The 19,801-nt window shown below is 38.6% G+C and overlaps 1 protein-coding gene across 3 annotated transcripts in view; it reads left to right on the plus strand.

The window, feature by feature from the left end:
* Positions 1–14,062, plus strand: part of LOC124777095 (ribonuclease H2 subunit B) — a 34,572-nt gene extending 20,510 nt beyond the window's left edge. Inside the window, exons 6-8 of one of the 3 annotated variants that reach the window (XR_007015684.1) lie at positions 5,059–5,285; positions 11,933–12,229; positions 12,269–14,062. Coding sequence is in view for 2 of the 3 variants with exons in the window: in XM_047252376.1 (XP_047108332.1) it covers positions 5,059–5,285; positions 11,933–12,025 (320 nt within the window). In the remaining variant the exon portion in view is untranslated. Of the gene's footprint in view, positions 1–5,058; positions 5,286–11,932 lie in introns of all 3 variants that reach the window. The other 2 variants (XM_047252376.1, XM_047252377.1) reach the window with 2 other exon arrangements.
* The last annotated feature ends 5,739 nt before the right edge of the window (positions 14,063–19,801 follow it).

Below are 19,801 nucleotides of genomic sequence, written 5' to 3' on the forward strand. Positions count from 1 at the left end.
TACTTCCTTCTTCCATCAATGAACTGAAGTATTTATTCTGTTACCCTAGGTTTCTTCAGTTCCCTTCCTTGTACCTGTGTTTCTCTTTCCAGCTTCTTTTTAGGTTTCCATTTCTCTTCAACTGAATTGCCTACTGAGGTATACATTATCGCAATGTCTATAGTCATAACTTAAACTGCATTATTCCTTAGTACTTCCTATCCCACTTCTTAGCACATTGATTCTTCTTTACCACTTCTATTCTTCATTGGATGAGGTGGGACAATGGTCAGCACACTGGATTCGCATTCAGGAGGACCTTGGTTCAAATTTGTGTCCAGCCATCCAGATCTAGGTTTTCTGCGATTTCCACAAATTATTCCAGGCAAATTTCAGGATGTTTGCTTTGAAAGGAAATGACTAATTTCCTTCTCTTCCGTGGAACATTCCTAGCTTGTACCATGTCTTTAATGACCTTGATGTTGACGGAACGTCAAACCCTAACTTTCCTTCTGTAATCCTCAGCCTACTCTTCATCTTTATTAAGTTGCGATCCATACCTGTATCTGCTCTTGGGTATGTCTTACATTCCAGTGTTTAATTTTTAAATCTCTGTCTAACCATGAAGTAATCCATCTGAAACCTCCCATATCTCCAGGCATTTTGCAGTATACAACCTTCTCTTGTGACTTTTGAACAGTGTATTTGCTATTACTAACTGAAATTTATTGTAGAACTCTCTCTCTCTCTCTCTCTCTCTCTCTCTCTCTCTCTCTCTCTCTCTCTCTCTCTCTCTCTCTCATTCCTACCACCAAGTCCATATTTTCCATAACCTATTCTTCTCTTTCTTCCCCTTCTACCACATTCAGATTCTCCAGATTATTAGGTTATCATTTCCTTTCACATTACCTCCTGCACTCTCTCCACTTCTTCAACATCTGCCTGTGATATCAACATACATACCTGAACTGTTGTCGTCAGCAGTAGATTTCTGTCTATTCTAATGAGAGCAACCCTATCACTGATCTGTTCAGTAATTTATTCTCTGCACTACTTTTTTTCCATAACTAACCATTCTCCCGTTACACAATTTTATGCTGCTGTTGATGTATATATATATATATATATATATATATATCATCAGCAGCATAAAATTGTGTAACGGGAGAATGGTTAGTTACGGAAATATATATATATATATATATGAATTAATAGAGGGAAACATTCCACATGGGAAAAATATATCTAAAAACAAAGATGATGTGACTTACCAAACGATAGACACACAAACAAACACACAAAATTCAAACTTTCGCAACAAACTGTTGCCTCATCGGGAAAGAGGGAAGGAGAGGGAAAGACGAAAGGAAGTGGGTTTTAAGGGAGAGGGTAAGGAATCATTCCAATCCCGGGAGCGGAAAGACTTACCTTAGGGGGAAAAAAGGACGGGTATACACTCGCGCACACACACACATATCCATCCACACATATACAGACACAAGCAGACATATTTAAAGACAACACAAACGAACACAAACATACACACAAAATTCAAGCTTTTGCAACAAACTGTTGCCTCATCAGGAAAGAGGGAAGGAGAGGGAAAGACGAATGGATGTGGGTTTTAAGGGAGAGGGTAAGGAGTCATTCCAATCCCGGGAGCGGAAAGACTTACCTTAGGGGGAAAAAAGGACGGGTATACACTCGCGCGCGCACACACACACACACACATATCCATCCACACATCCTTTCGTCTTTCCCTCTCCTTCCCTCTTTCCTGATGAGGCAACAGTTTGTTGCGAAAGCTTGAATTTTGTGTGTATGTTTGTGTTCGTTTGTGTGTCTGTCGACCTGCCAGCACTTTCATTTGGTAAGTCACATCATCTTTGTTTTTAGATATATTTTTCCTATGTGGAATGTTTCCCTCTATTATATATGGACATCTCTGCCTAAACTCTTTGCCTTTACAAATGTCTGCTTGTGTCTGTGTATGTGCAGTTGGATATGGGTGTGTGTGCGAGTGTATACCTGTCCTTTTTTCTTTTTTCTTTTTTCCCCCTAAGGTAAGTCTTTCCGCTCCCGGGATTGGAATGACTCCTTACCCTCTCCCTTAAAACCCACATCCTTTCGTCTTTCCCTCTCCTTCCCTCTTTCCTGATGAAGGAACCGTTGGTTGCGAAAGCTTGAATTTTGTGTGTATGTTTGTGTTTGTTTGTGTGTTTATCGACCTGCCAGCGCTTTCGTTTGGTAAGTCACATCAGGAAACATTCCACGTGGGAAAAATATATCTAAAAACAAAGATGATGTGACTTACCAAACAAAAGCGCTGGCAGGTCGATAGACACACAAACGTACACACAAAGTTCAAGCTTTCGCAACCAACGGTTGCTTCATTAAGAAAGAGGGAAGGAGAGGGAAAGACGAAAGGATGTGGGTTTTATATATATATACTTCACAAATGTCTGGGTGTGTGTGTGTGTGTGTGTGTGTGTGTGTGTGTGTGTGTGTGTGTGTGTGTGTGTGTGTGTGTCTACCTGTCCTTTTTCCCCCCTAAGGTAAGTCTTTCCGCTCACGAGATTGAAATGACTCCTTACCCTCTCCCTTAAAACCCACATCCTTTCGTCTTTCCCTCTCCTTCCCTCTTTCCTGATGAAGCAACCGTTGGTTGCGAAAGCTTGAACTTTGTGTGTATGTTTGTGTTTGTTTGTGTGTCTATCAACCTGCCAGCACTTTCGTTTGGTAAGTCACATCATATATCAGATTTTCTGGCTTCCCTACCACGTTCAGACTTCTGACATTTATCACTCCAACTCCAACTCATAGTATTTCACCCTTCCATTGGCCATCCAATCTTTTTCTCATGGTCATCTCCCCCTTGGCAGTCCCCTTACAAGGTTTGAATGGGGAGCTGATCTGGAATCTTTTGCCAAAGGAGAGATCATGATGACACTTTTTAAATTACAGGTCATGCGTCCTGTGGATACACCTAATGGTCTTTAATGCATTGGCTTTCATTGCCTTCTGCACCCTCATGCCATTGGTCATTGCTGATTCTTCCATCTTTTAGTGCAGTTTCCCACCCCCGTGGGCAAGAGTTTCTCTTTTAACCATCCCCTCCTCTGTATTCTTCGACAAGGCTGTTGGCCGAGTGAGGGCAATACCTTGTACTGGGAGTCTTTTGTTACCATTTCTGTTGATTTTTATTCATTAAATGCTATGTAGTCTGATTATAAATGCTTTTCATGCCTACTTTTAAACTCGTTTTTAGCATTTCTTCCTCTAGTTTAACTGCCATAGAGGCAAACTGTACAGTGTCATCAGTAAGACTAAGATGCTTTAGTTATGTTCCATTAACACACATTTTTCTTTCATTTGCCCGGTTTAAGGATCAGTAAGAGTAGTTTAAATCCTAAAAGATCTTCTTGCCTAACTTCTACATCTACATCTACATGATTACTCTGCAATTCAAATTTAAGTGCTTGGCAGAGGGTTCATCGAACCACAATCACACTATCTCTCTACCATTCCACTCCCGAACAGCGTGCGGGAAAAACGTACACCTAAACCTTTCTGTTCGAGCTCTGATTTCTCTTATTTTATTTTGATGATCATTCCTACCTATGTAGGTTGGGCTCAATAAAATATTTTCGCATTCAGAAGAGAAAGTTGGTGACTGAAATTTTGTAAATAGATCTCGCCATGACGGAAAACGTCTTTACTTTAATGACTTCCATCCCAACTCGCGTATCATATCTGCCACATTCGCTCCCCTATTACGTGATAATACAAAACGAGCTGCCCTTTTTTGCACCTTTTCGATGTCCTCCGTCAATCCCACCTGGTAAGGATCCCACACCGCGCAGCAATATTCTAGCAGAGGACGAACGAGTGTAGTGTAATCTGTCTCTTTAGTGGACTTATTGCATCTTCTAAGTGTCCTGCCAATGAAACGCAACCTTTGGCTCGCCTTCCCCACAATATTATCTATGTGGTCTTTCCAACTGAAGTTGTTCGTAATTTTTACACCCAGGTACTTAGTGGAATTGACAGCCTTGAGAATTGTAATATTTATTGAGTAATCGAATTCCAACGTATTTCTTTTGGAACTCATGTGGATCACCTCACACTTTTCGTTATTTAGTGTCAACTGCCACCTGCCACACCATACAGCAATCTTTTCTAAATCGCTTTGCAACTGATACTGGTCTTCGGATGACCTTACTAGATGGTAAATTACAGTATCATCCGCGAACAACCTAAGAGAACTGCTCAGACTGTCACCCAGGTCATTTATATAATACTCCTGGCTGTCCTGATGAAAAGGATACTGTGTAATTGAAGATGTTTATATTCTTTCAGGTAATGGCATAGATTGACTCAGTGACTGGTTCCTCTAGGGTTGTCCCCAAACTTTTGAGTTACAGGCATAATGCATACCCATTACTCCATTCTATGATTTGGTGCAATATTTGCAAATGGTCCATTGTGTTACACACATGCTTGTGGTGTCTTGTTCTTCTGCCTCATTAATAATTGATAATGGTTTTATTGGATACCTTGTATACGACAGACCCGGTGTGGACCGTGGTTCAAATCTCCATCTGGCCATCCAGATTTAGGTTTTCCCTGATTTCCCTATATTGCTCTGGGCAAATGCCGTAATAGTCCCTTTGAAAGGGCACAGCCAGTTTCCTTCCCCATTTTTGACACAGCCCTATCTTGTGCTTCATCTAAAATGATTTTGATGCCAACAGGTTGTTAAACCCTAATCTTCTTTCCTTCCTCACCACCACTCATGCTACTTGGCTTGTGGAAGTAAATATTGATTGGGGGCTAATGAATGGGAAGCAGTAGGATATATATTATATCAAGTATCTGTTTTTAGATTTCAGATGTAAATTAATGCAGTGTTCATGATTTATTTGTGTATGTGTGTTATCTATAATATTTATTTCAATACTCATCCCATCTATTAGTGGTAAGCCGTCGTTGGTATCATTGTTGTTCTTCAACCTACATATGCACATGACATGTAATTAAACAGAAATTCTTCAGGGAATTGTTGTTTGTGTTTTGTAGAAGCATACCTTAAGTATGCCCACGGCCTTGTATCTGAGTACCTGGCAGATGACCTTAGCCTGCAGCTACTTCGTAAGTTGGGACTGCCAGAGGAGCAGCCATCAGAGTCATCCAAGCGAAAGCTTGCGCCTGCTCAACAACAGGCATCTGAAACTAAAAGGCCACGTCAAGAAGATTTGCCTAATGGAGATGCACTGGATCTCACCAAGCCTGAAAAGGTGCTCATGGTTTGTTTCATGAGATTTAAATATTTATAAATCTCTTTTTGCAATCTTTCTTCCTTCAATGAGCAGTCAGTTACTGTTTTATAAGTAGTTGTATGCTTGTTGATTTGTAGACATTCTTTCTTAATGAATGGTATTCTGGCAGGTGTAATAACATGTTGTCTGCATGATTTTCAGTTGACTGAATGAGACAATAACTAATATTGCAGTAGAGTGTTGAAATTTAATATTTAAAGATAACATTAAAGTACATCCAGTTGCTGGAACTATAACTTACAAACATCAATGACAAGCCTCAAAGATATATGTACATGCACTCCCTTGCTCGTGCTGCAAGTATTAAATGCAAATGCCTGTCAGTGAAGGAGGTACAACAGCTGAAATTTTATTACAATAAATCAACCACCTTTTTGCGCCACTGCAAAGCCTTATGAGTAATGCAGTGCGACTGCAAAATGTGGAAGTTCACAGTATCTACCTGTATTTACTTTTCATACTACTTCACTGTGCAGGCAACTACATGTGTAGATGATACTGTATTACAAGGCAGGTTGAACTAACTGCCTCCAGTGATACAGTACATTTGTGACATGAGACATAGTTATCCTAAATGGTTTCAGGAATAAAATTTGATACTTTATGTTAGTATTTAGTTGAATTGAATTTCCCCATACATGTGAAAGTTTACATTCATTCATGTAATTGAAGGAGAATACTATGAAGTTGTACTTGTGCATGTGATACATAACATATTACAAAAGCATGAAAGACTGACTGTGTCCAGTGTTGAATTTATTTCAATACAATTCTTTGCTTGCCTTTTGGCCTATCAGTTTACCTTCCATCTTTTCCTACTACACCAACTGTACCTTCCCTACCCAGCAAGGTAGTGCAATAATCTTACAGTTGGGTGGAACAGAGTTCAGTACCAGTGTGAACCTACTGAATTAGATTTTTATTATTTAAGACAAATTCTAGGACTGGGTCTCCCTCCTCCCTCCCACTACCCAGTAATTATTACACTAAACTCTCGCTAATACGGCACTCAGTTGTTCGGCCTCTTAGTAATCTGCACACTTCCACCTTCTAGTCGTTCAACCTGAAATGACGCTTAAATAATGAAATTTTGTCTGCAACATTGTTGTTAGTAAATTGTAATCTACAACATTCCTATACACTTTGAAATTGTGGCTTTCCTTACGGATCATTATCATGACTTCTAAAGGGAAACACTTTATGCTATACCTCAAGCAGCAACTCGAAATCGGATATAAACTGAATTGAGGTTCTTCGCAGAAAACCATTGTTGCTGGCAACAATGTTAGATGAGCAACTATGTGTGACCAAACTTCAGCAGAAAAGAGGTAAACATAAGCTGGTGAAGAAGAGGACATAGGAGGAGAGAGAACATGAGGATATCTGAAACTGCCGGTGCTGAAGTTGGAGACGTCTTCCTGGAGTACATTATGCAACAATCAGAAACATGGCAGCACCTATAACATGCTTGCAAAGCCATTGTGTGATAAGGCATACTGCCATCGCGTATCATCATTGTGACAACTAAAAAGTTGGGACACGTTTCAAAGTGAGTGTCAAGTGATGTATGTACACACACAAGGACTAAGGTTTTCTGTGAAAATGAACGTATCTTTGGATTTTATAAAATACAATCCCTATGATGTGTTTATACTAAATTGAAGACACACTCAATAATCCGGCACTTACACTAATCCGGCACCCATATTTGTGAGGAGTGGTCGGTTTAGCAAGAGTCTAGTGTACTCCTTCCACTGTCTGAGCCCCATCTGCCTCACTTGCCCCCCCCCCCCCCCCCCCCCACATCACTTGGCCCCCCCCCCCACCCCCACCCCTGCCTCACTTGCCCACCTGCCCCACTTGCCACCGCCCCCCCCCCCCTCCCCCCGACCCCTGCCCCAGGAGCTTTGAACAGGTCCAGGCACAAGAAATTTTGGCTCTAGGAGTGTCAGTGACCAAAATGTGATGGCTAGAGGCACCTGTTTGTGGTGAAAATTTTTGCCTGATTTTGTCATTTTTAAAAAGTTATTTTCGGTACATTTTTCGCTAGTTTTTTTTCCATTTCGTCAATTTCGCAAATTTTATTTCCACTTTTCAGCAGTAAAAGGTACAGGAAATATATTTATGGCACATTTGCAGTGAAAAATCTTTTATTTTACATAAATTGAAAAAGCATAAAAATTATAAATCTTATTAAAACACAAATACCAAATCATGAAAGTTTGGAAAACATTTATCCTGTCCTAGTCTATGTACACAACGCACAAGTCAGTCTGAGAAAGACAAGGAAACCATGACTTCCATATTGCTGGAAGTCAAAGATGTTCTCCTGTCAGACATTATATTGCAGTATCTAGAAAATGATCTCTCACTATCAACATTACTGACTGGTATCCACAAAGCCTTCACTGCAGCTTCCACAAAAAGTCCATACTCTGCTTTCAGGGAAAGAAGAATACCAATCACATCAACATCTTTACCTTCTCTACAAGAACTGGCTACTAAATCCCTAAACAATGTGTATGGTACAAGAATTTCTGATGTTGGAAGTTCTTGTAGAATGGGAATTTTCTTTATCAGCTGAGAGATTTCAGCACTGTCTAAATCGCCTTTTATTATGTTTCTCGGATCAAACAATTTACCTGTAGAAGAAATAATTTTTCCTGTATCACACTTCATCAAGTGGTTCAGTTTTGTAAGACTTGCTCTACCTACAGACTGGAAGAGTGCTTTAACTGTAATTGCATATGCTCTGGCAGTTTAAGAAGTTTCTCTGAGGTTGTCTCGGGGGGAGGGGGGGGGGGGGGGAATTGCATCCTCTAGTAACTTAAAGCTCTTTGCAAGGTCATCAAGCTTAGACTGCAGAAGATGAATTAACGGCATCTTAGAGCCCTCTAATGTCATCAGCAAATTGCAACATTTTGAGCAGTGCTCAACAAGAAAAATAGCTAGGCATTGATTTTTTTTTTTTGCTTCAGCAGAAGTCAAAGCTGTAAAACAATTGACAGCTACATTCTCATCTTCAAAAGTTTCAAGAAATTCTACTATGTCACAGAGATATTCTCCAAGGTACTCGACACTTTCAAACCACGAGTTCCACCTGGTGATGACAGGAATAGGGAAAAGTTTAGCTTTTGTGTGTACACCTACGTATTTCTGAGCTAAGAACTAAATGTATGCATGCTTCCTCTTTCGGGTATTAAGGAAGATGTGTTTAGTCTGCAAAACACTATGGTTCAAATCACAAAAGCTCCACAGCCCACACATTGCCAACCAAATTGTGTGTGTACTAACCCTTCTGAAACTAAAACCCTAACTGCATTTATACACTTGCCCATATAATGGGCTGAATCTGAAGTTATAGAAACTACATTTCTGTACTGAATTTCAAGTTTCTGTATTACACTCATAATTGCTTGTGCACATTCTGTAGCGCGTCTTTCACGGCTCCTTTTAATCTTTCTTCTTCTTTGATGATTCGAGGTATGTAGCCTTCCCGTAGTCTTCCAGCTGAGGTTAAGTCTCCAGCACCTTAAAAATGTCAATAGAACTGCTATTAGATTACTATGTATCGAATTAAATTACCACATTACCCAATTATAAGACTTTTTTAAGAGAGTGCTGGAGGAAAAATTATTTTTAATATAGGCCTATTCTGACCAACAAAAATTACTGGCTGTCGAGATTACCTAATCTCTGCTGCGATTAGCAGACGGTAAATTAATTATTACACAAACCTGGTATGTATTTGTTCATCCATTCTCTCATCTTCGGATGATCAACTTTTTCCATTGGAATGTTGGCCTCAATGAAAGCTCGAGTAGTCGATAAAATGAATTCTTCTTTATCATTTTTCACTCGTTTTGCCGCTGCAGTGACTTCCATGAGCGTAGCTTGTCTTTTTATAGCAGTAGTTGTTAGCGCCTTCTCCTTGTTCTTCTTATGGGAAGAACTGTTATTAATGTGTTTCAGGCACGTGTCCTTCGTCTGCCACTCAATACGCACATTGCAGTATTTGCACATAAGTATCTTCCTACTTTTGTCGAAAACTTAAAATCCTTCTGACGAAAATTCCTTTTCTCAGTCGAAAACTGTCACTACCATATTAATCATCTGTAGTGCGAAAACAAAACACAAAATACCACACTCAATGCACCGGCAATCCACAACGATTTCCAACACGCAATACTGAATACACCGCCAGAACATTGCAGAATGTCTTTGGAATACTCGAGATATTGTATATATCAAAATGGTGTAAAATCGATATCCAGGTTGTATTACCATAACTCCAATCGAATTTCTGCAGTTAAGTTAAAATGACGAGATTTTGCAAAGTTTCGTCAATTATTTCGCGATTCGGCTTAAAAGTAAATAGTTTCGCGTTTTCAGCAAAATGTGTAAAATTTCGTGAAAATTTCGCTATTTCGCGCTTTGCGAAAAACTGGCGGTTGAATGGTACTGAATTTGGGCTGTAAATTTGATCTTTGGCTTTAATGGTATCATTGCAGTAACTGTGCAGTGGACTGTCAAAATGTCAAAGAGGATGGAATGCCATGCGATGTCAAGATTGCCGATCTATGATGGTCGCGGTGGACTACGTGGCTGTGTGCAGCTCGATGTATGTGTTGTTAATGGCTACTGTGGGGAAGCACAGATTGAACATAGGATATAACCAATAACAGCTCCACCCTTTCATTCATGTCCAAAGTATCCATTAAGTGTGCAGTCGGTATTCATTTTGAGTGCTGCATGGCACACTTCAGCCATATGTCCAGATTTCCCACAAGAGGTGGTCTAAGTGCGCTAGCAGCGGCACTGGTGTATATTGGCTAATAAAGGAGCTGTTGAAGGCGGCATCTGGCCTTCGAGTTTTCGCCTGCGTTTTGTAAACGGGGGGGGGGGGGGGGGGGGGCTGATGATCTGAGAGACTGTTCAAGAGGTCCCTTTATCAAAAGGGTCCTTCAATTTAATGAGTTTATGCTTAGTCCTACATTGAGGGCGTGCATGAGAATCATCTCTCAGGCCAATGAAGTTGCTTATGATTAAGTACATTGAGTGTTACTACACTGGAAACTGTTAAGTTTATGCCAGCTGAAAAACTTGTCACAGTCTGCTGTCACATGCACTGGGCTTCAACCCATGTATCCCAGAAAGAAGGCATGCTGCAGCATATCACCTGTGATGCTGTGGGGTAAGAAGTGCTGTTCCGTGTGTGCGACATTGTTCGCCTGTGGCTGTGTTCTCTTGTTGAACTTCTGGAACAGCGGAGGCACTGCATAGGAGCCTTTGACCATGGAGTCGATCTGTGAGAATCAATTGGAGAGCTATGGAGGCAATGTGGAGATGACCGCCAGCAGCTCAGTCAGGAGTTCATGGGGGCACTGCATCTGCTGGAGCAGAAACAACACGAGTAGAGACATCCACCGGTTCCATCCTGCTGGAAGCATGACAGTAAGTGTACTTAGAAGTGAAAGAACAGCTGCCAAAACACTACCTGCCTGGGTTAGAGAACACACAGGCACTGACTCTGGTGGAAAAATCCCTCAGACCAAATGATGAGTTCGCCGAATGCAGTGCAGGAAATATGCCAGGGTATAAAATGAGTATGATGTTTGGTTGTTTTGAATACAATCAGTGAAAACAAATCTCTTCTTGAATATTGGAAGAGCAATAATAAAATCTGCACGCTGAAGGCCAGAAAATGTAACATTAAATTGAAAGTTCCAAAATCCAGTGTCATACACTAAGCATGCCACAGTCAAAGTCCAGAAGGGGCGTATTGTCGATGCAAAAATAAAGACAAAAATTACATAATCCAGTTGCTGATAATGCTGTTGGATGCCTTATCTCTTCGGTGTTCATGACACGAATTGTATAGGTCCATAGCTGGCAGCTCCTGGAGGTGAAGATCGACATGGATGGTGGTGTAATTGTAGCAGTGGGTCCAGAGTGAGGTCATGATTGTGGGAATGCTTTCACAATCGGCACATGATTCAGGAAACTCACTTGGAGCAAACTCCTGGAGCATAGCCTGGGCACTGTTCTAAATACAATGTGGATGCCAGGGTACTGTAGGTACTACTTTCAGACACTTGACCTGCGGAGGAGAAAATGTCTGCAGGGCAGTGACCTCTGGTGGCACTTTTATTGCTGCCTCATGGCCACTCCTTTTCTTTCATCTGAAGAGCACTCTCCTGCAAGGTGTAACCTGTCTGTGTTGTTGGTTGCTGGCTGAGCAGGTACAAGGCCTTGACAGCAATTTTAATTTGCAGAAAACTGGTCACTTAATTGCTACTTTTTTTTAAAAAAAACTCTTCCAGGTAGTATGTATGTGAGGGCATATTGGGTGAACAACTCTTGTGACAGTCAGATCTACTTCTAGATTTGGGTTTTCTATGCTTTCTATAAAATAATTAGGAAAGTATTAGGATGAATCCAATATAAAAACCATTGCTAATGCCTTCCCTGTCCTTCCATACCTGAGTGTAATGCTTGGCCTGTGATGATCTCATTATTGGCAAGATGTTATCTATAAGTATCCTACACTCCTTCAGCGATAGTTTATTGTCTAAGCTAATGTGACATATTATATACAAAACTTTTTGTTCCAGGCTGCAAAAACCAGCATTACAGCAAAGGAAAAAGCTCGTATGAAGGCTGCATCAGGATCTAAAAGTATTTCCTCATTCTTTAAGAAGAAATAAAGTGGTGAATAAATGAATGAAACTGTTGTCAACTTGTATGTGTTCCTATAATTGAATTTTTTTCAAGTGGGACAGTTCCCTTTTATATTCACCAGTTTTTACTGTAAGTACTTCTTTCTTGTGCAAAAAATTGCTGAGAAGAAGAAATAGTTTTAAGCACTTTTGTGTGGCAGTGACTAGTACCTGCTCTGTATGTGCATGTGTGTACATGTGTACGAGAGAGAGAGAGAGAGAGAGAGAGAGAGAGAGAGAGAGAGAGAGAGAGAGAGAATATGTGTTCAAAGCATTTTAAATTGTGCACAATAAGTTTGGTAGATGGACAGAATCGAATCCTTGTTTTATTATTAGTTATTGTAATATAAGAAAATTTGGTCTCACTGAATTATAGAACTGACGGTTTTCATGATCTAAAGAGCAGATCTGTACACACATTTTGATTGTAGCACCTAAACTCATTGTTTTGTGGAAACACATTTATTGTTTTTGTTATGCCTTAGAAAGTGAAGAATTTGTTCTTTTGGTCTTAAATATAAGCTTTGTGTTATCTATTGACTTATGTGGGACAACTACTTAAAACACTTGCATTAATTTTCCAAAAATCAATACATGAAAAATGTGGTAAAAGTTGTTAAAATGTCATATAAAACTGTAAATACCTTACCAGCTGGTGGTGGGTTGATACTGGTGAATTTTGTGTGTGTCTTTGAGTAAGCACAACACTGAAAACTGGATGATTGTTGTGAAATTGACAAAACATTTGAATTTATTACTCTATTTGTTGGTAGCTGTAATTGTATTACATACACCATAATTTTTTAATATATAAAAGAAATGAATAACTGGAAGAGACCAGGTAATTGAGATCACATTTTGGTTTTGTAATAGCTGTGTAACGGGGAAGGTCCATTTTTATGCAGTGACTTGGAAATTCAAAGAATCTCTGTCATGTTTCAGATATATTTATTTGTTGAAGTGAAGAGTCATATAACAGGATTCTGATTTTATACATTTTTTCAGAATATCTGTTAAAACTGATTTGTAAAACATATTTTTCCTATAGTACCATATTTTGCAGTATAATTGGAACAGTCACAACATCTGGGTTACAACTGTGTGCAATGGTTGTGCAATTGTAGATGTCCTCTGGCGGTACATAAATTTGGAAGCTTTTCAAGTAAGTTAACTGGAGAATAACAGTCCCTAACGGGGATCGAGCCCATTCAGAAAAAAATCTAGCTATTCAAGGTTAAACTTACTGAAAATATTTGTTGTCAGAACATGCAATGTAAAAGGATGAGATTTTCAAGTGGCTGTGTGCTGTAGACACCAGAATGTTTCCTTTCAAAAGTAATAGGCAATGTTTCGTATATTTTCAAAGTGGGGAGTTGTCATGAAATGTGTGTACAATATGACTGAGACCATGTGTCACCATTTTCTTCATATACTTCTGTAAGTTATACAGAAAAAAAAAAATCAGTGATTTGTGTTTCATGTCTGTGCAGCCGACTTGTGGTTGTTTACAAAGAGCCGTTAGGTAAATGGGGGACCTGCGGAGGCTAAATGCCTGACACTGAACCCTTTAAAATCTGGGAAGTTTGTTTATGTGTTGTTTATTTAATAGAAAATATGCATCTCCATAACATGCTGTATTATTATATTTTTATGTCCAGTATGGACACACTTCCTTATCTTCGCCTCTGGTGATAGTTATCACATATCGGTGTGGTGACCATTACTTTATCTGGTCATGCAGTGTTGCATGTAATGTAAAACTGTTGACTGACTGATACCACTTCATATGGGGTTCATACAGCATCTGATCAGCATCAATAGGTCAAGAATAACAAACTAGTACAGTTTGCGTAACCTGCATACACCGATCATCCCTGTTTTAATACCTAAGGCATCAGGCAGCAGGTGAAGCAGCAGTCTGTTGATTGACTATTGCTCTACAGGACAATAGAAACCTGCTGTTAATGATAGTTTTTTTAAAAATATGTGTGTGTGTTCCATTAATTACATCCATAATTAACTGCACATACTGACTTTTGAAAAACCCATGTGGTACTTGACCTCTTTGCCCCAGCATAAAATATTTGTATTTGGTACGTACTGTTTCTTTAGAAAACTGATTGTCTTTGTTTTGTTGTGAACTGCATGACTTGACAGTGATAAATTGGTATAATTGTACTAGAAAAGTTACATTTCATGTCTGATGATGCAGACAGATATTTTCATAGAATTTGGTACAGATGTATGTAATAAGTTACAAGCATGGATAATCATAAAAGTACTAGTAATTACATCATAACCTTGTTTTTGCTCAAGTGTAGGCAATATGCATTTTTTTAATGTTTTTAATCTGAGTTATGAAGGTAAAATGAATTATTAGGCACCTTACAGTAAATTATTATTGGAGATCACGTAGGTCTTTTCAATGTTGTGTCCACTATCTGATGTACAGTTGTAAGAGGGGAAGTGCATTTGTCAGTAATTTCTGTATTTACATTTAAGCCATTGTCCTCAAATCTCCAACATTAGTTTTTATAAAATGGAAAAAAATGCTATATGGTTTTGGACTGTGCTTGGTTTTGGACTGTGCTACTTGTGCAGGGCTTTAATGGGATTAAGATATTGTTGATCTGAAATACTACTACCTGCATTTAGAAGAATAATTCATCATGTTTCATAGGTGCCCAATATTTTATTTGCACAGTTCATTTATTAAATGGTTTCTGACTTGGAACTGGTCAGTATAAAAACAGCTGCATAATATGGGAGAGAAATAAGCATAATGTATTTGTGTATAGTAAATGTGTGGAATAAGAACACTATTATGTATTGAGGCTTTGGTACTAAATGGAGAAGGGGATAAGTGAACTTGGTACGACTAAATTAAATTATGACTTGAAGGTAAACAATCATTTAATCTGATTTCAGTTTTACATCAAAATAAAAACTTCTAGTTCAGGAATAAGAACAATATATATAAACTGCATTTGATAAATGGATGTGTGAGAAAATTTGTGCTATGAAAACTTTTCCAATATGCCTGAAGTGTAGTGCTTGGGACTTGAGAGATGTATTCCAACAGAAGTGATAAGTTCGTATGAGGTTAGTAGGAGAAATGAAATATTTTATAAATAAAGAACACCACTCACTGAAATCAGAAGCGTTGAATCTTTGATAGGTGCATCCGAAAAAAGACGTAACTCCTTCTTGAGCTAGAGCATGCACACAGCATGCGCCCTGCGTTATCTACGTCACTATGTAGGGGCACAGCTGTGTTTGTGTGTACTGTAGCTTGAGAAAATATTTACTCGGAAAGGTTTTCTGTCCTTTTTTTGTGTGCACCTGTTGACAGCTTATCTCTTCTGGTTTTCAGTAAATGGTCTCCTTTAATCATAAAGTGTTTACATGCTACCAAAACTTACCTACTATAAGTGAAGGTAGAAGAATGTATCAGACTTAACAGTTTTTTAAAAAGGTGGTGAAAAAATTCTGAAGGAAAAATCTACCTATCATACAGATAGACTTGGAAACCTGATGGAAGAATAAAGATGCTCATGGTTGGTGCTCCTAGAAAGGCAAGTGGCAAATATTCTCATGGAAACATGCTACCAAATAAAATATTGCAAAGTGGCGGAGGTGAAACATACAGCAACAAGAGAATGATTTTCTCAAAAATAACTGCTCAGGTACCAGTGTAGATACAGTGATTAATATTCCATTCACAGGTAGTCTGTTGTGAGCAGGACAGAATCATGAAAAACTTTACAATTTTTTTTTTGTTCAACCTGTAATGCAGAAAACAATTAGAGAACTGTGTTGAGGATATCTATTACAGTTCTCAATTGCATCCTTCAGGAATATTAATGCTTTATATTTAATTGATTTTTAGGCGTTGGGACAATGTCTTGCTTAAGAAGAAAACTGACTCTTTGTCTGCCATTATGATATGACATTGAAGGTTGTAGTCAGCTGATTATATTCAAACTCAGGCTTATGAAAGCAGTGATACTGACAAATTTTTAGTGATATAATTAGAAAGTGAAGACAGAAAAGAATTTAATGGTTGATAAGTTGATATGAAACTGCTGACATCTTCCAAAAATAGTTTTGTTATCTGAAATTGTTGTGGATTGGCAGGAGACCAACCCACTAAATTGAGAGGAAGCCGAAAGGCACGCGTTTAGCTCACGCAGGCTGGCGTGAGGTCTGGAACAGGACAAGGTATTATAACTTCAGAAAAAAAGTTGGTACTTGGTGGAATACTTAACTTTAATCCATTAATGTTGAACGTAGCTCTTGTCTGTACATTCTTTACAATATCAATGGCAACTGATAATGGCGCCTTGCTAGGTCGTAGCAAATGACGTAGCTGAAGGCTATGCTAACTATCGTCTCGGCAAATGAGAGCGTATTTTGTCAGTGAACCATCACTAGCAAAGTCGGTTGTACAACTGGGGCGAGTGCTAGGAAGTCTCTCTAGACCTGCCGTATGGCGGCGCTCGGTCTACAATCACTGATAGTGGTGACAAGCGGGTCTGGCGTATACTAACGGACCGCGGCCGATTTAAAGGCTACCACCTAGCAAGTGTGGTGTCTGGTGGTGACACCACATAAATCTTATGTGCATAAGCCTTCCAGTATTTGAGTTTGTGACTGTGATTGGAAAGGTGAAAGATGAGATGATTATTTGGTTCCAGTAATAAGACTTAAAGGATGGAATTTATTGCTTGAAATCCGTTTAAATAAAAGAGCAGAACCTGGTAATCAGTTGTGGAACCTGATTTAGAAATACAAAGATAGAAGCTCCAGACATGAGTACCAACAGATGAAGTGGGCTATACTTTTCAGTTGTTAAATACAGAGTAAACAATGCTAAAAGGAAAAAAAAATATCTGAATTTCATAATGCGCCATCATGCTGTGTTGTGGTATCCTCCTAATTTATAACCAGTTTGTCTTAGAATTTGACCATCAGCAGGTATACAAAAATTGATATTAGCAGCACTTCATTTGGACGTACATGGTATTTATCAAATGACTTGAGGTCTTAATGTCACCTTATCTGTGCCATAGTTCCCCCTAGCATTGTTATTTTCCTATTATTATTATTATTATTTTACAGAATTGAGACAAATGTGTAAGAATCTTTTAGGTTGCAGCTTTTAAGAGATATGGTAAATAATTATTTGTAGTGGTAACAATAAATTTCCATGATTGTACTATAATTACTCTTAAAAGAACAGCATATCCTTGAAGCCAAAGTGTGATGTAGAGAACAGTGACACTATAAGAGCAGTTCTTTAACTACTTTTCTCATACTCTTGTCCAATACCACCAAGTATCTTTAGAAAGGGGCACATTTCTGGTACCATATATATACTTGAGTGTGTGCACATGCACGCTCCACTTTATGCCCTATTTTCCTTTACTATTCATTTCCCAGTAGATTTCATTCACTTTCTCCCATCTTGTGCGTTTCTCCTAGCTTATTCGTGCAAATTTTGGCAATTTTCTTTGCTTCATCACTCTGCTGTGTACTATCATAACTGCATAATCCAATATAAATATGGTAATGAGATTGTGTAATTGGTAGGTAGCAGTGGAGAAGGTAAATGACAAATGAGCTTGCTAAAAATAGTATGGACTTTTTTAAGTGATTGTGGCTCTCAACTCTGTTGATGTGATTTTGTGGGCTCAGTAAAGTATGTAATGGTTTGATGAAACTGTGATGCTTATCTTATATCTTTCTGACAAATTCAGGATCTTTTAAAAAGTAAAACTATTTTCATAAGGCCATACCTTCTCTACGAACGAAGGAAAAAAAACTTTTTGGGTAGTTGACTTGTACTATGGCTACAAAAGAAACATCTATTTTTGTAAGGGTATTTCTTTTACATGCATGCACATAGAACCTTGGGATGCTTCTTATGATTGTGTGTAAGATTAAAGCTTATATGTAGATTTTGAAAATGTTCTGTATGCTGCCCCCCCCCCCCTCGACCCGCACCCCTCCTTCCTCCCCCTCCACCAGGTATATTACAACATTTCTGTAGTAACTGCATTCATTGCCGTTGTTACATCAAAATTGTTGCAAGAGGAACCCCACGCCAGCCACACATTGAGAAACCAGGCAACCTAGGAAGACCAGTTGTATAATGCAAGTCCCATACACCCCTTATGCTGTGGGAGGTACAGCACCTCACTCTGAACGTAAATTACACTGCACTGTTGTAGCTGAATTGCACCTATTGAAATGGAGAAGACAAAACGGCTTTCATTGCTGAGTCATCAATATTTTGAGTTGACACACATTGGATATCGAAAAGCAAACAAGCTAGTCACTGTGCCAGGGAGACCCTAACTGGTGGTCACATGAACTGGAACATACAACAAGAAGCCAAGATTTGATGCGTAATTTATATAAACCCAAGTTTCTATCATCATTCATGTAGGAGATATAGTCTTGTGAAAGCAGATGTAATCTTTTTGAAACAACTCATCATTCCTTCCCAGCTAAAGAGGCAGGCTAAAAAAAATATTAGTTTGTTAATAATAAGCCTCTTCAGTGAGAAGCTCAAAATATTTTTTCATGTTAAGTTGAGATGTCGATCAATTTGAAGTTACAGTCAAACTAAAACTGGAGATGATGCCTGTGTTTTTAAAGTAGTCGAAGTAGTTAGTAGAGTAGACAGACAATCACAGTATTGGCTTATACAACATTATAGCTTTAAATATTTTGTCAGATAATGTGCAAAACCTGTTTTTCATATTAGTATACAGGTGCGTAACAGTTCTTTGAGATCACAGATAAACTTGCACACCAAACAAGTTGTTTTGTATCATATTTAATCCATGTAAGGGCCTTTTGATTTGGAGATAATGTAAGGAAATTGTGTATCTGTGGGAAATGATAGTCTGAGATGATTCCACAGCTTGGCTTTATGGAAGCACTGTTATATGTAGAATCCAGAACGGGCTTAAGAAACTGGAAAAAAATTGTTGATTTTTTTCTGCCCTCCTTATTAATGATCAGAAACTGAGTTAATTTCCATCCAAATAAAATGATGTCCTCACCTGTAACCCATTCACCTTTCAAACACCCATGACTTCCTGTGTCCTTCAATGTATGAGTTTTACTAAAATATGTTTGATGTGTAACAATGTGAACCTATTAACTGAAGTAACACAGGTAGTAGTTTATTCGTAATAAATATGGATACAATAATATTGATATAGAAGGCAGTTAATTAAAGAAGTCCGTATCATGAAAGAATTACATTGGTCTATACCAGTTTCTTTGCTACATTAATTATGCCCTGCAACATGTGTAAATATGGAATGATTTATAAGCACAGTAAAGAAAACATTCAGTCTTTTGTACATATCTTGGTATGCTAAATGGTGGAAACAGGGGTAGGGGGTGGGGGGAGCTGTCCAAAATATATTGTTTAGGCAGAGGAGCTCAATGCACTAAAGAGAAAATGCTCTGTAATTTATTTCTGAGAGTGGTGGCGTAATGGTTACGGCACTGGACTTGAATTTGGAAGGATGGGACTCAAATCCTTGTCCAACCCAGGTTGGTTCTTAGAAAATGGTGTAGTTTGTTTCCTTTGCCTAATTGAATCTTATGGATCATAACTGAAGGCATTGTCATCAGTGAAAAATGAAACCTTAATCGCTTTTTCATTTTTTTTTAATTTGTTGCTTAATAAGGGTTAAAATATGCCTCTTAATACTATTCACAAATGATTTAATGAAATTTTAT

This window comes from Schistocerca piceifrons, chromosome 2, assembly GCF_021461385.2.
Source record: "Schistocerca piceifrons isolate TAMUIC-IGC-003096 chromosome 2, iqSchPice1.1, whole genome shotgun sequence".
Lineage (NCBI taxonomy): Eukaryota > Metazoa > Arthropoda > Insecta > Orthoptera > Acrididae > Schistocerca > Schistocerca piceifrons.